The sequence below is a fragment of the Apteryx rowi genome, unplaced genomic scaffold (genome assembly GCF_003343035.1).
Source record: "Apteryx rowi isolate R43461 unplaced genomic scaffold, aptRow1 scaffold_6, whole genome shotgun sequence".
Taxonomy (NCBI): Eukaryota; Metazoa; Chordata; class Aves; order Apterygiformes; family Apterygidae; genus Apteryx; species Apteryx rowi.
In genome coordinates, this window is record NW_020450871.1 from 1,041,850 (window position 1) to 1,056,690 (window position 14,841).

Sequence of the window (14,841 nt, forward strand, 5' to 3'; positions counted from 1 at the left end):
TCCCACGCAGCATCATTACACCAGGACCCAGAGCTCTGGCAATTTCTTTCAGCTTTTTTTTTTTTTTTTTTTTTTTTTTTTTTTCTTTTTTTTTTTTTTTTTTTTTTTTTTTTTTTTTTTTTTTTTTTTTTTTTTTTTTTTTTTTTTTCCTTCTAACGAGGGAAAGGCCACCAAGATGCATCAGTTCCTTCACAGAGATGCCCTCAAGGCAGTTACAAGCACTGGGACATCCCCTTCTACAGGCTCTGCATACATTTCTGTTGCTTGTGAAAGCAGAGCTTAAAAAAATGTTGCCATCTTAGAGAAGGCCAGGTTTATACCAGTAACATTGACTGAAACCTGAGCGTGGTTTAGTGCCGATGAGTCCAGACATGCAAGTTAAAATGTATAGTTCGGCTTACAATTAATAATTGTAAATGGAACCAGTTATTAACATGGAGTGCACCTTTCATTAAGAAAAATTAGTTAATGAAATTAATGAGTTGTGTTTATACATTAGGATTTTTAGCATTTCAAGAAGTATTGCAAGAAAAACTAGCCTTTCTTACGATCTTCATAAAGGCTAAATATCTGTCCATTCTGGTAATCAGAAAACGGGAACAAATCAAGGGAAAGGCGACTTTAGTGTTTTTTCTGTTTAATGTAGTCTTAAATCATGTCATGTTCAAATTCAATTCATCTAAAAATAATTAGTCATGAGAATTTGTTTTGATTTTCATTACGAATACTTCATTTAAAAGTAAAATATTTTAGTGTTAATCTTCCCTTTTAAACTCTCTTTACAGAAACAAAGAGCTAAAACCATAAATAAGAGGGCATTAAAACCATAAAAATGACATTTGCCAATATCTTAATTTTTCAGCCAGACTTGATAAATCTATCAAAACCAGACAGTTAAATAAGAACCACATTATAAAAATTAGCAAAAAAAGGACTATTAGGTAACTCTGCAAACTCAAATATGAAACTGTACTAAACAAAATATGTGCAAAAGTATACAAGAGTAACTGCATATAGCAAGGTTAAGCCTGAATTAGTTTTAAAGCTTGCCCCGGTGAAATCAAATTCAAAGTTGTCCCACTGTATTTCTTTTTTTTCTTTCAACTCACATGGTAAGTCAAATAAAAACAAAATACACATGATAACTTCCAAACGAAGCTGGTACTGGACAAGCACAGAGCAGGACACTCACTCAGCACGAGTGCAGCATGCCACTCACAGAGAGTTCCTCAGGAGTCCTTAGAGAGTAGTGTACAAATTCAACACTGCATACAACAGCACACGTTATACTTGACAACTTGAGAATGTTCTTGGGGGTTTTTTTGTCTGTTTTTTCCTTTTGAGACAAGCTTGCTTTCTCGGTCAAACCTTTGATACGAAAGCAGTGCGATTTTGCGTTGCAATGTTTAATGCATAAAAACCAGCCACCTGGGCCCTCAAAATCGTTCTCGTCTAAGAGTAAGGACTATGGGTGAACCAACAGTCTAGAACTGTGTATAGTTATGTGCAAAACATTCACTAGCACTCTGAATCTCAGGTCTATCATATGGGCATAGGAAGTGACAGATGCAGGTAAATAGTAATTTCAGGATCCAGCACATCATCTGACATCTACAAAATAGCCAACGGAGTTTAAAATGGCAGGTTCTCCCTAGAAAGTGTATTGAAATGATTAACAAAGTAACAAAATGGGCAGAATCTAACTTTGGTGAAAAGTCTGAACATTTCACATAATGCTCAACAAGCCAAAGTAAGGTACCATCTGTAGCAAAGACTAGATTTAGATTAACTGGTAAGTAGAGACAACTCTTCAAAGATCATAACTGTAAACTGCAAATCTACTTCCAAGTCTCTTACACACCGTTCAGTCCACACAGGCCACGTTCATTTAGCTGTAAAGACTTCAGCCTGGAAACACTATGAAAAGAAAGTTCCTTTGATTGGGTCTTTATAGGAGAAAAGGGTTAGTTGTATTTGTAGACTGGGATGCTGACGGCGGGATTCCTGTACTGTGAAGAGGTTGGGTCATTGATCCTGCAATGCTCACATTCAGCCCCTGGCCCATTCTTGTTATAGATGCCACAGTGCCCATAGCCGGTATCGGTGCCATTCCCACGGGCACTGGGGCCATGGAAGACAGAGGTATTGGCTCCATGCTTATTGGTGGCACAGCACTGAAAGAAGGACTGGTTCCCATCACAGGACTTGCTCTCATCTGATTTAGAGTGAGCGGCTGAGGCTGATTCACTTGGAAGGGGTTGATTGGAGTTGGTGCTGTAGCTGCACCTAGTTTTGAGAAAAGAAGGGGAAAGAGGCAAGAGGATCACATCTCCATAAAACACTGAGGTTTGGGAGATTCTCTTTATAGCCAAAGAAAGAATGTTCTGTACATCCCCACGTGCTCCCAACCCCAAAACGCCCTCTGCAGAAACCTGTGTGGATGCTATTCAGCTCACGGGCTGCACCGGTGCACAAACACAGGCTGTTCCACTGAGCCTCTCAACACCACAAAATCTCCTGCTGACCAACAGTTTCCACTGATAGTCACTGGAGAAACAGGTTTCAAATTTGATAACCTGGAACATATCTAACCACGGCATCCAGGTCAGTAATTTTTTAATGCTACTTAAAATTTGCATTACAAAAGAGTACAAATAGCATGCTATCGGAGAGTAATCCTTCACTGCAATCTGGCTACAGCATATCTGTGCATTTGTCTCAAGATCTCAGCCAGTCAATTCCATTTAGAAGCTATACATGTTTCTGGCACTGAGTTTTGACAAGAATTCATAAAGTAAACAAGTTGTTTCCGAATTACAGTGGTGCTAGAAAAAGCAGAGAGTAACTTTCCCAGCGTTTTGAGTTTTTTGGACTGCTGCCAACACTACAAATTCCTTTTACCGTATATGTATAGCGTTATTTGGATGGCCCAGTGACCCCTTAAAAACTTTTTGTAGTAACCAGTAATGGCAGATACACAGACTTCCTGTTGCTAAACCCTGCCAATGCTGTTCAGAATTACTATTTTTCTCTACCCACGGAGTTCAATAAACTGTCATTTTTTTTCCACTGCAAAGTGAAAAAAATAAATACTAAAATATAATTTTGAAAATTTTCACAAGATTAGCGTCACAGAAATTTCAGTGCATATGAAGAGTCCTTAAAATACATACATCTTCCAAATGTTTAGTGTCATCATCCAAGTCTGCTGTAAGTGAAGGCTCCCTTACCACAGGGGCCAATTTAAAGAACTAAGACAGCCAATTTGTTTCCAAATATCCTAAGAGCATGTTTTGATCAAAACTGGGTTATCACACTAGCCTAATGACAGCCTAACCAACAACCTATTAAAACATACACCAGAGTTTGCTATTTGGAACCTCAGGCTGCAGTCAGAGATGCTAATTTGCCTGCAGCAGCACAATTAAAGGGCTATTCTCTACCTGCTTGCCACAAGCACCTACTACCTATTACCCTCCCAAGGGTTAGAGAGTCTCTGCTGGCACATGCTCACATCTTACTTGTTCTGACAGTCAGCTTTAGCTCAGTCATTTTTAATAATCAAAAGCTCTTTTCTAACCCGGATCATTTTGACAGAGCAGGTGCAAAAGGTAAGTGGAAAGAAAATAGCTTGAACAAAGCTAACTCAGCAGATCAGCAGCAGATGCAAGAGCAGAATTCTGGGCTTTCAGGGTCCAGCAGTACACCTAGAAACCATGCTGCCTCACCCTTCTGCTCTCAGTCATGATCTGCTGGCTGAAGTAATCAAGAAAAACAAGCCAGAAATGACTGATGTTAAATCACATGAGCTTGAGTTACGCAAAGTTTTCCTATAGGAAGGGAAAGCATAAACAGAAAACTGAAAGGAATGTACAGGAACAGACCTGGCGCCAAGAATGGATTCAGTGAAGTAACAGGTTGTGGTGGCTTAGACACCAGCGAATCCAGGTTCACCAAAGCAGCATTGGGGCCCAGAAAAGACTCAGGGGTTTTCCGAGCTGCACTTTGTTTGCCTGATGTCATGCTTGAGTGTTGGGAATCAAAGAGATCAGGACTTGTGGTACCGCTATGCTGGGATGGCAGAGTGGAACTCGATTCAGCTGCAACAACACAAGACAAACAAAACTTCTCATCAATCTACATAATCAAGCAAAGAAAACCCTGAAGTCCCTGACAAAGGAAATATTTTGGAATCTAATGTTTGTATAAGTTACATTTAAACATTTCAGTACATGTTACACCCTTAGCATGCAAGCAGAAAAGTGGTTTTTAGAAGAGCGCAAAGAAGCTAGAATTACAGTTGCAGTGCTCTACAGAAGGCTCTACCTGACTTGTCTTGGTGGATATTCTTTCAACTATGCTGCAATAGATTATACTAAGAGTTTCCACGGAAAAGATTCAAAAGCCTTGGGCTTCTGCCCTCGCACCAGATCACTATCATACCTTTCCCAGCTAGATTCCCACAGGGTTTTCCTCTTTTGTGTTAAAGAAGCCTGGCTCAGCTTTGAATTAGCCGCCAATTTTCCAGGGAAAACCTAGCTTAAAGTAGATAGTATCTAGTATCAAAGCACTTACATTTTAAGATCTGACAGATTTTATTTTAGTGAGTAATGACCAAATACAAAAGAAATTAAAACTTTCATATGAGTGAATTTTCTCATTTTTCTACTATTGTTATCATGCTAGAATTTATGCATTTGAGAAATTTAGTCAACATTGTTCTGTTTAACTGTCTGAGCATGAGCCATACTCCACACACATGCTAGATGAGATAAATTTAGAAGTCGAGCAAATTTCTGTGTCAATGCAGCACAGAGGTTACAGAGTGAAATTCTACGGCTTACAATACAAAAGAGGCCAGCTCCCCATGAGTTCATGCACAGGCCAAAATGTTAACAACAAGCTTTTACTGCTGCATTATCACCAGCTTTGATCTTTCCCTTTGTGAAAGGCAATTCTTGGGTTTTGGTGGGGTTTTTTTTAGGAAATTTAAGAATAGATACATCTGTTGCTGAGACTATCAGCCAAACTGCCCATTTGCTAAGAATTTGATTCATACCTGGCTTTTTGGAAGTTCGAAGTGTGTCAAATTCAGAAAAATCATCTTTAACTGTACCATTCAAATTACTGAAGAGGTCAAAAGATGTACTTCCTGTTCAAAACAACAAGAGAGCTCTGTCGTTAATAGATCTTCAGTTGCATTATACACCTGATCTTACTGAAAGGGATTTCTAACGCATTCACGTTACTGAGAAGCCACTCTGCCAGATCCCAGGTTAGCTGTGCAGAGCAGCTTGAGTGCTTCTACTTTTACCCAGGACAAAGGAGAAGGACAATGTCAGAAAAGGCTCCTTTCTTACAGCGTTAGCTGACTAATTCAGAGTGAGGCGCTTTTAAACCACAATGTAAGACACACCTCAGCTGGCTGGGTTTTTATTAAGTGTCTGCACTACAGGGAGGCGCAGGCAGGCATATATTGCTTTGGAAGAGGAGAGCAGCAACAATTTTACAGGCTAGACTATAACATGTGTGCCAATCAGCCTTCAAGTAAAACATCACTTCTGAATACGCTTGCAAAGACAAAAGCAACATGGCTATAACTTGAGCAATGATTTGACTTATGCTCCCTAAATTAAAGGGGTAGGAATGCAATGGAATTGCAGGAATGCAGTCTGCTACATGTAGAGATGGTAAGGCCCAGTTGAGCTAAGGCAGCAGAACTTTGCCACACTTTGCAACAAATGAAAACATCACATTTCCATAATGTGGACACACCCTTACCTCAAAAGGGAGGAAGAAAAGCCACACCTAAATGAAGAGTAATCACACTACTGAAAAGCTTTTAAGTTTGCTTTTCTGTATTTGTTGTCATGCTTTTCTTAATTTAGCTTTAATTGTCAACACATTTCAAGGAAATGAAGATGCAGACCTAATTCCATAAAGAGTTCACAAAAAAGACAAGACCCCAAAGAATATAAGTAAAGATTCTGTATAGTAACAATACTTCCCAAGAACAAAGACCATCACAGTTTAGGAATCATTCCAATAACGATCCAGTTACTGCCCTTTGCCCAGAGAAAAATGGATTAGACCACTTTTTGCAGTGTTCACTTTGTGAGTCTTTTGTTTATTATGTACTGAGATGAATGACCAACAGAAAACGCATTTAGAATAGCCATGGCACCAACATGAAAATACAAGGTATTAGTAAGGTTCATGAAAGTTGCATTAGCTACAGAGCATGAATAGAGAGTTACATCACCACCTTCGGCATCTTGGCGCACAAAGTTTTAGGGGAAGATTTGACACCCTCAGTCTAAAGTAGAAAAACTTTCATTTGTACCTCTAAAAATCTCCTCAAAGTGTGGAACTGCTCAACCTGTCAATCTATGTCTGCAGAGACATCCATCTGCACAGTATTTATCATGATGAAAGGTAAAATTATAGTAACATTCATTTCCAGAAATTAAGTTCTTGTCTAATTAAATACAAAATCCATTTAAAAGCTTGATGGCAGCAGCACAGTCACAAATGCACGGCATGCATCCGTACATAAAAATAAAAGAATGTGGAAGGGAGACTGCATGAAGAAAGAATATGAATTCAGAGCTCTAACTCAGAATAACAGTACCTGAAGTTCTTTTTGCTGTTAGCTATTACGACTCACGTACTTTACAGTCCAGCACTACAAATTAATCAACACAGAGCTGCTTCTAACCAACCTAAAAATCATTCAGGTCTCACCCTACATTACTCAGATAATATGGATACAGAATGTGACAGTCTCTCACCAGAAGTAGAGAGAGGTTTGTTTGCAGGCGCTGGTCCCCAAGGATCCACAGAAGGTTTTGCTGCAGTAGATGACGACTGAGCAGGAGCCCAGGGGTCAACATTTTTGGACAGAGACTGAGCTGTGGATCCTGCTGGTGCTGCCCAAGGATCAACGGAAGCAGCTGGTTTGGCACCTGCAAAAAGAGCCAGCAGGAACACAAGTTAACTGTAGCTTCACTTTGGAAAATTGTCCAAGGAGATTAATCTCTGTTACGGGCCATTATTGTCAAGTAAATAATAAACAAAAAGGTAAAGCAGTTCAACATTAGATGCTGAGTTTTTATCAGTATTCCCATGTTATACATGCAGAACAACAAACACAGCTACATTCTGTGGAAGACGTCTGAATAAAATTCAGCTTCCATTTGAAATTAAATTAAAGACTGGCAGTTCCAACAACAAGAAAATAAACCTGCTTTCATTACAGACATCACCACCACGACAGAGAATATCTGACTTAATCACAGGGTATATTTACAATAAATGAAGGGAAAGAAGAATTCCATAAAATCTGTATGTAAAAGAAATAAATACACATGTATGAAAAGGAAAAACAATCTGAGATTCACAGATAATAATTTTAAACCTCTTTCTATCACACTGTTACTCTGTAAAGAATATTTATTTATTTATTTATTTAACAATCAGCTTTCCCTGAGGAAGCTTTGTCTTTTTATCCTAATTTGTAAGCACTCTTCTGACACAGGTCTAAGCTGTCTGCTGATACCCCTTCCTACATTTTTAAGCCCAATAATTGCATGTTCAACATTCACTTTTTTATTAGAAGACACTGACAACTCTTTTTTCCTACAAATCCAGATCACCAAATTACTTGTCTGTCAATACATTTACAAGGTCCTGCACAAGGTTAGGGTTTCATTCTGTCAAATGGCAAACTGAGGTGGGAGGGGAGAAGGAAGGAAAGAAAAAGAAACATGCCTAACTATATATGATTTGCTGCCCATTTCTTCTTCTTCTTCCCCAAGGTACTACTTAATGCTATTCACTTTAGGTGGCCTCTTTTTCCTTCTTCCATTATATGAAGCTATTTGGGCTCATCAAACCCTGGGACCACCAAAACAAAACACATTTCATATTTGTAGTGGGTCAGCCTTGTGTTGGAAGGTATTGCTCCTACTTTGTTTCCGTCTCATCCGTTCCCACCCCTCTTTCACCCCCTCAGCCAGGAAAGTGCAGGGACGGGAAAATAATACTTTAAGTGCACATCTTGTACAACTATACGATGCTCGATTACCTTCAAATCAGATTGTACATGCACACATTTCCCTTCCCCAGCGAAACTTCTAGACCAGTCATGGTTTAATTACTAAATGAGAAGAATTGTATAGACCAGGAGTAGGACAGAACTAGCCATGCAATAAGCAGCTATCACCTTTAATCCCTTTGCACCTTTCAGGTTACAATGAAGCATTGTTTTATTTTTTAAAAATACACACAAAAACCATTGGCACCACACTATTCTTTTTGAAAACCAATTCAATGCTACTCATGCTGGCACAAATTCCAGTCTGCAGTGTTGGTCTTTCACTTCCATCAACAGGTGGCATGGTCTTGCTGCAGCTTCAGAACAGGAAATGCTGAAATCCTCCAAATAAACCCAACTATTCCCAGTCCAGCACTTAGATTTCCTTTATCTGCCCTCAGTGCTGAGTTACAACCAATGCCACGCAAGAAATGCTAATGACAGCGCTTCTCATAAACGGAAGCTTTCAAAAAAGTCTTTTCTTTCATAAGACAGCTCACGGGATTAGAGCATTTGGGAAAATACCTTCCCTTAGCTTCCATTATCTCTGCTGAAAAGCCAAAGCATGTTCAGGATTTAAGAACCACGATTCAGTGACTCACTGTTTTATTAGCAGTCAAATTCATAAATCCCCCATCTCCAAGACTATCCTTGGCAGCCAAGTAACTGGCCAGCTGGAACAAGGGGTTGTTATAAGTGGCATTAATAAAGCTGGGAGCCACTGAGAGGAAATGCTACAGCTGCAACTGATTCAAGGAAAAACTAGTCAATGGATGATATGTCAAGCACAAGATTTGAAGGAGGTGGGCTTTTTTGTTTGTTTTTAAACATGGAAAATTACATCGAACAGTCTTCAAGCCCTGAAATGCTGTCTTTTTCTGACCTAATGTTTGACAGCTTATCATCAGAAAAGATACAGATTACACTTAAACAAGGAACTGTGGCTGGCCCAGCAGCTAAGCAAGTGCATTTAATGCCATCACGAGAGGAAAAAAAAAAAAAAAAAGAGTGAGCAAGCTTTGGAGTATTAAACTCCAAAATTTTTTTATCAGAAATCTGGAGGGTAGAGTACTTACTGCTAATGCATGTGACTTTGAAGTACTATATAGCTGAGGTCCTAGAAACAGCAGCCTAAAGCAAAACTGGCAGAACTAAGCTGTTAGTCTTCAGAACTGCACAGGAACCCCCCCCTACTCCCCCCCCGCCCCACACAGAAGCCCAAATCAAACAAAAAACAGATCCAGCTCCATTCCCAAAGACACAGTATGCCAAACACCTACTGCGAGGAACCATCAGCTTTCTTATGCAAAGGAGTAACTCCTTGGACAGACTTTGGCTAACCTAGAAAACAGCACACTGCACAGGAGGCAAGACAAACACATACAAAAGCAAACATGCAGACAACCGGACTTATTGCTCTTTAACATATGAAGTGTTGGATCTTTCACTTCAAAAATTGATTGCATGGATGTAGCATCAAAAGTTTATGAAACAGTGAATTTTTAACATGGTAAAAATCTCCATTTAAACAATTCAACCCATTTGGTTTTGACTGTATACACATCCTATTTCAGTAGGAGCAGTATTAAAGATATTGTAACTCAAAGCTACAGCCTTTCTGAATTATAGCATCCTGTCTGAGCACTATATTAAGCACTGACAAGTACCTCAGTCCATGACATGGGACCCAACCAGCAGTCAAACCATTAGCATCCACCCAGGATGAGACAAGTTGCTTCTGCTGCACAAAGAAAAACCGAAAGCTTCTATTTTCTTCTCCTTCTTAAGATTCAAAATACACACACACACACACACCCCTCAACTGCTCAAAAGAGAAAAGGAATGTAATTTCCCTTCATTTCTGCTTGAAAAATGATTTAAGGGAATGTTACTTCTAGTGTATGGAAAACAATCAAAATGGACTAACATACCGAGACAGGATGTTCTGCATTGTTACTGAGGAACTTGCTTCAAGCTCAATATTAAAAAGCAAAAACTTATAAGATAAGCATTCTTCTGGCAGGGTTTGTTCTTACCAAATGATTGCCACGGGTCAGAGGCAGTAGCTGCAACTGTGGATCCTCCCCAGGGATCAGTTTGGTTTGCAACAGCAGGAGGTCCCCAAGGTTCTGTTTTCTGTGATGCCGGTGCCGATGAGGGTAGGGCATCCATTAGGTCCAACAAAGTTGTATGCTGAGGGCAGGAACAGTCTGAGCTTTAATCAAGAGCATTACCAATCTGAAGCACAAACCCGTGAGAGTGAAGAAGCAACTTTTTTTTTTTTTTTTTTTCCTTTTACACACCTGCATTGACTAGTAGTTTGAAATTTAACCCACATGGAAGAAGCTTTAAGCTATACAACAAAGCAATCCCAAAAGCATAAAAGAGCTCAGTATTAAGCTATTTTGTGTTACTGTATTTCAGCTTTTGGCAGCATAACCGGGAATTTCTTAGTTGAAGGCACTACCTCCTTCTTTTTGGGAATTTTAATTGTGTCTCTGCGACTCTCCTCCAGAGCCATCTGTAATCTCAGATCATCTCCGCGTCTGAGGCGCTCCTCCTGCAAAGGAAATCAACACTGTTGATATAGACCATTAGCCTAGACTGTGCCGCTCCAGGTGGCTAGCCCCGTGGGCAGGACACTGCCCGGGAAGGCCCGTGCAGCCCTCCCTGCCACCCTAGGAGTGATGTGCACCACAGGCAAGTGCAGTGGGATTGCCAGGCCTATTTGCTGTAACTTAGACAACATAACGCAACCAGAGAAAAAAAAATTTCTTGCGACTCTCACCTCGCTCAAACAGAGGTCAGGAACAACCTGACCCCGTAACACCAATATAATAGTGTGATCATTAAGCCAACAGCAATTTTGCTGACTGAAATTTACCCTCATGTTATTTTATTCCCAATGGAAAAGCTATAAGTGAAACATTCTTTCCAAAAATTAAGTTACAATGCTAGAAACACCATGGAATTTAAAGACACAGTAAACATCCCATCTTTAAATTATTATAGCGCTTTTGATCATTCAAATCACCACTGAAGGACATAGCAATTCAAACTTCAGTTTTGCTGACTTTTGACAGCTTCCCTCCACACTTGATGCAAGTGTTGTATCTATAAAGAACGCTAAGGGAATGATCTAGCCAACTCTGTGCACATTTTACAGGTTTTTAAACGTCTCTAAACTACGTCTGTGGTAGATCCAACTATTTCAAGTATTTTTGCTTGCACCATGACTTTCAGAAGTTGACAAATTCCCCAACTGGCATTTCCCTTGCAATTTTTAAAGCTGTTTCAACTGATATATTCTATGTTGTTGTTTTGTTTATTTTTTTCTTTTTAAACTTTATTGCTAAATAACGAGAAAGTTTACTAGGTTATAGTTTCCCTCTCCAAGCACAGAGATACTAATGCTTAACATACAGCTGTAAGCTAAATCTTTCACAGGAAGCCTCTAAAGTACTGCAGAGACACTCAGTATGGTTAGCTTGAATTTTCACTCACAGCTGAGATTCAACAACTCCATTACATATTAACATGCAGTAGATTTTACTCAGAATTACAGCATTTACTCCAAAATCAGAATGAACCTCTTAAGAATTAACATATTAATATAGCCACTGTGATAGTTCAGGAGCTAAATTGTTTAAAAACAGGTTCTTTAAATATTCTAGCATTTTGCATCAGATCACCCTTCTGTTCCAGACAATCTAACCAAATGAACAGATAATTCAAAATTCCCTTGTAATCAAAATTCACTGATTTTTTTTTCATGCTGGCCCCATTAATAAAGGCTTTCAGGACTAGTCCTGTTTTCAGTTCTTCATAACTGAAAACAGCTTCAGTAATGTGATGATTAACATCCTCCCACATAACAAAGTCTTCTTGCAAAATGACTGTCATCTTCCACTAGTCTCAACAGCACTGAGGCCATAGTCAATTTTAAAAAAGATAGAAAAATAAAATAAAAATAAAATCAAAGAGCAAACGTCTTCCAAAATGGCCATTCTCTCCCCCATTACACCTGCAGCAAAGCCAAGCTGCCGTTGAAAAAAAGAGGAATGTAGTCTCAGCTATTAACGCATGGACACTTTAGACCCAGGAACTGACCTGCTCTGCAACTTCCCTGCTCATCGCCAGCGCAAGCTGCAGTTGGAGCTCCTCTTCTCCGCTCGTCTGAGGCCGTGCCTGCTCTAGCTCTGAGGAAACTCGAGGGGACGTAGCTGTTGGAGACAAACACAGCAAATAACTAAATAACAAAAAGCCATAACAGGTTTGATTACCTCTCTTACCAGACGGTCCCACTTGCACGCAGCCATTCTCAAAAGCCAAACGATGCCAAACAACAACAGGCGCCCTGGGGTGCCAAGGGCCACTGGCCATCCTCAGCGCTCTGAGCTATCGGAGATAAAGTTCATACAAATAGCTGAACATGTTCAACTCTCAGCTGAGGCCAAGAAGCAAGAGAAAAATTTAAAAGGTAAAAATTTGTAAGATAGCTCAGTTGCTTTAAATGAAAAATGTTTCTGGGAAACAAAGACTTTTTTTTAAGTGGTGCTACTTTTTATATCAACAAAAATCAACATGCTTATAATGAATGCTGGATGCCCTGTCTCAGCAAATCAGAGCTTTGGAGAGAACAGGTCACTGACTTAAACTGTAGAATTAATCATTCAAGAAACATTTGTTGAAAAATCTTACATGTAGCAATGTCAATGTAAGGATTTGCTGGGAGTCAGCCAATACCATGGTAAAATCGGATACCACCCACTTTTCTGTAAAATAATACAGAGTCTTAAGAACAGTTCTTTATCTCTCCCATTCAATTGCTAAACATGCTCTGAGACAAACAAATCAGCTATTCATACTCAAAATTTACAAAATACAGGATCATCTTCTGTACCAAAAAAAAAAAAGGTATATAGGTTTGGGAGGGTTGTTTGTTTTTTAATCTGGCATGAAGACTTTATTAGCTAAGGACTATCTGATAATCTGCTTCCCACCGTCCCCTCAGAAGAAGAATTAAGGTTGACAGCTAAAATATATTATTTCTCAATAAACAAGTCATCTTCTCTTCATGTCTTCACTGCCGTAGCATGCAGAAACTTCTATCCCGATGGGAGAACTCTGATGTGTTTACCACTACACAGCAATTAAACAATTCCTGTGCTCTCTCAGATATTTTTACTGCAACCAGATTATCTACGTTGGTATTTTATCTTACTTTAGCATAGGAATTTCTATTTAATGGTTGGAAAGGGAATTACAATTTTGCAAAATATATATTAACATTTCACAAAAAAGGAAACATATTTTAAAGCTAGGATGTCAAACTCAAAAGAAATTAAGTTCCTTTTAAAGAGTTCAGCTGGGTATATAAAAATTAGATTGCCAAACAGTAATTTTAAAAACACATTTTCAGTCGCTACCTTAACCCTGCAACTATTTCCCAATTTTATGTCGCTCTAACTTGATTTCTAGCCAAAACATCCCTGTAAACTGTGTACTCTCCTCCATCATCCAGCCAGCAGGAGGGAAGCCATGAACGAGGCATGCCTTCTCCTTCCCAGCCTGCACCCCATACGCCATCCCATCCCAGGCTGTTTCTGAAGGGCCAAATCCATTTATCATGGGAAGTTAGATTCTTTCATGTTGTGCTGGGCCTGAAGCTTTCAAGCCAACCAGACCAGCTCATTACTTCGCATTTATAAAGATGTTACCGCTACCTCAATTCTATTACTTTTTAAAACTCTTTTTTCATAGAAAGTATCTAAATTTAGTCTGCTTCACTAGTACTTTTTTGCTTCACAAATTGCTGATGGGCTCCCCAGTCTATTTGTACCATTACAGACCTGAAGCAGGAATAAAAGGGACATCACAGAACAGGATGTCTGACAGCATGGAAAAGCATGGCCTTAAGAATATTCAGACTTTGCAAACATTTTAAAGACAAAAATAAAGAATTAAAAAGAAAATGGAATAAAACTCAGCAAGAGGTTACCAAAGGTAGACTATGACAGAGAAAATCTGATATCTTTCTCTGATCTTTTCGTCAAAAGGAAAAGCAGCAGAAATAATCTCAGTAAAGCATTTCATGATGCCAATTAGGATGTTAAAGAGAGGTTCATGTAAGAACTGTAAAGAAGTTAAAAAACAACACAGCTTAAGGAGAGATTATATCATACTGCCTATCACAAAGGAAGTTTACTAACAGTTTCTCAACAACTGACTTTGAGACTGACCTTAAGAAAAAAAAGGAAAAAAAAAAAAAAGGAACACAAAATGGAGCTTAAGGGAAAATGCAAAAATAATGCTAAGAAAAATTGTCAAACTAGAGGGAGAAACTGGAATATAAAGAAAACAGCTGACTGAGAAGGGGAGCAATAGAAATAGGATGATATTGAAAAAGTGAAATGATTTCTTCAGTAACGGTATCTTCTACAAATTGGGGGGCATCAACTGGAAGTGACAGAGATGTAAAGAATTCTGTATATTACTAAAACATATGATAACTATCAGCCACTAACCCAATACAGCCATCATTAACATTAGCACTACTACGAGAAAGCATTAGTCAGAATTCATCTAACATGCCAAATGCAATTCCGGTCATACCAGTTCAATACAGATGATTTCAAAACTGAATGGATGTGGAGTTGCTTACCTTCAGAGAATATAAAATATTCTATATTTTTATCTTTGCAAAAAGAAGACTGAGCAGATTGCTAAATATAACAGGCTTGAAA

General features: G+C 38.9%; 1 protein-coding gene across 4 annotated transcripts in view; it reads right to left on the minus strand.

Annotated features, from left to right (window-relative positions):
- Positions 1-620: 620 nt before the first annotated feature.
- The window catches only part of EPN2 (epsin 2), a 47,333-nt gene continuing 33,112 nt past the window's right edge, over positions 621-14,841 (minus strand). For 3 of the 4 annotated variants that reach the window (XM_026083066.1, XM_026083067.1, XM_026083065.1), the window contains 7 exons: positions 12,206-12,318; positions 10,563-10,655; positions 10,132-10,288; positions 6,792-6,965; positions 5,060-5,152; positions 3,885-4,100; positions 621-2,286 (listed from right to left, as the gene is read on the minus strand). In XM_026083066.1, the coding sequence (XP_025938851.1) occupies positions 1,949-2,286; positions 3,885-4,100; positions 5,060-5,152; positions 6,792-6,965; positions 10,132-10,288; positions 10,563-10,655; positions 12,206-12,318 (1,184 nt within the window). In that variant the 3' untranslated portion in view covers positions 621-1,948. The remainder of the gene's footprint in view (positions 2,287-3,884; positions 4,101-5,059; positions 5,153-6,791; positions 6,966-10,131; positions 10,289-10,562; positions 10,656-12,205; positions 12,319-14,841) is intronic. The other variant, XM_026083068.1, reaches the window with a different exon arrangement.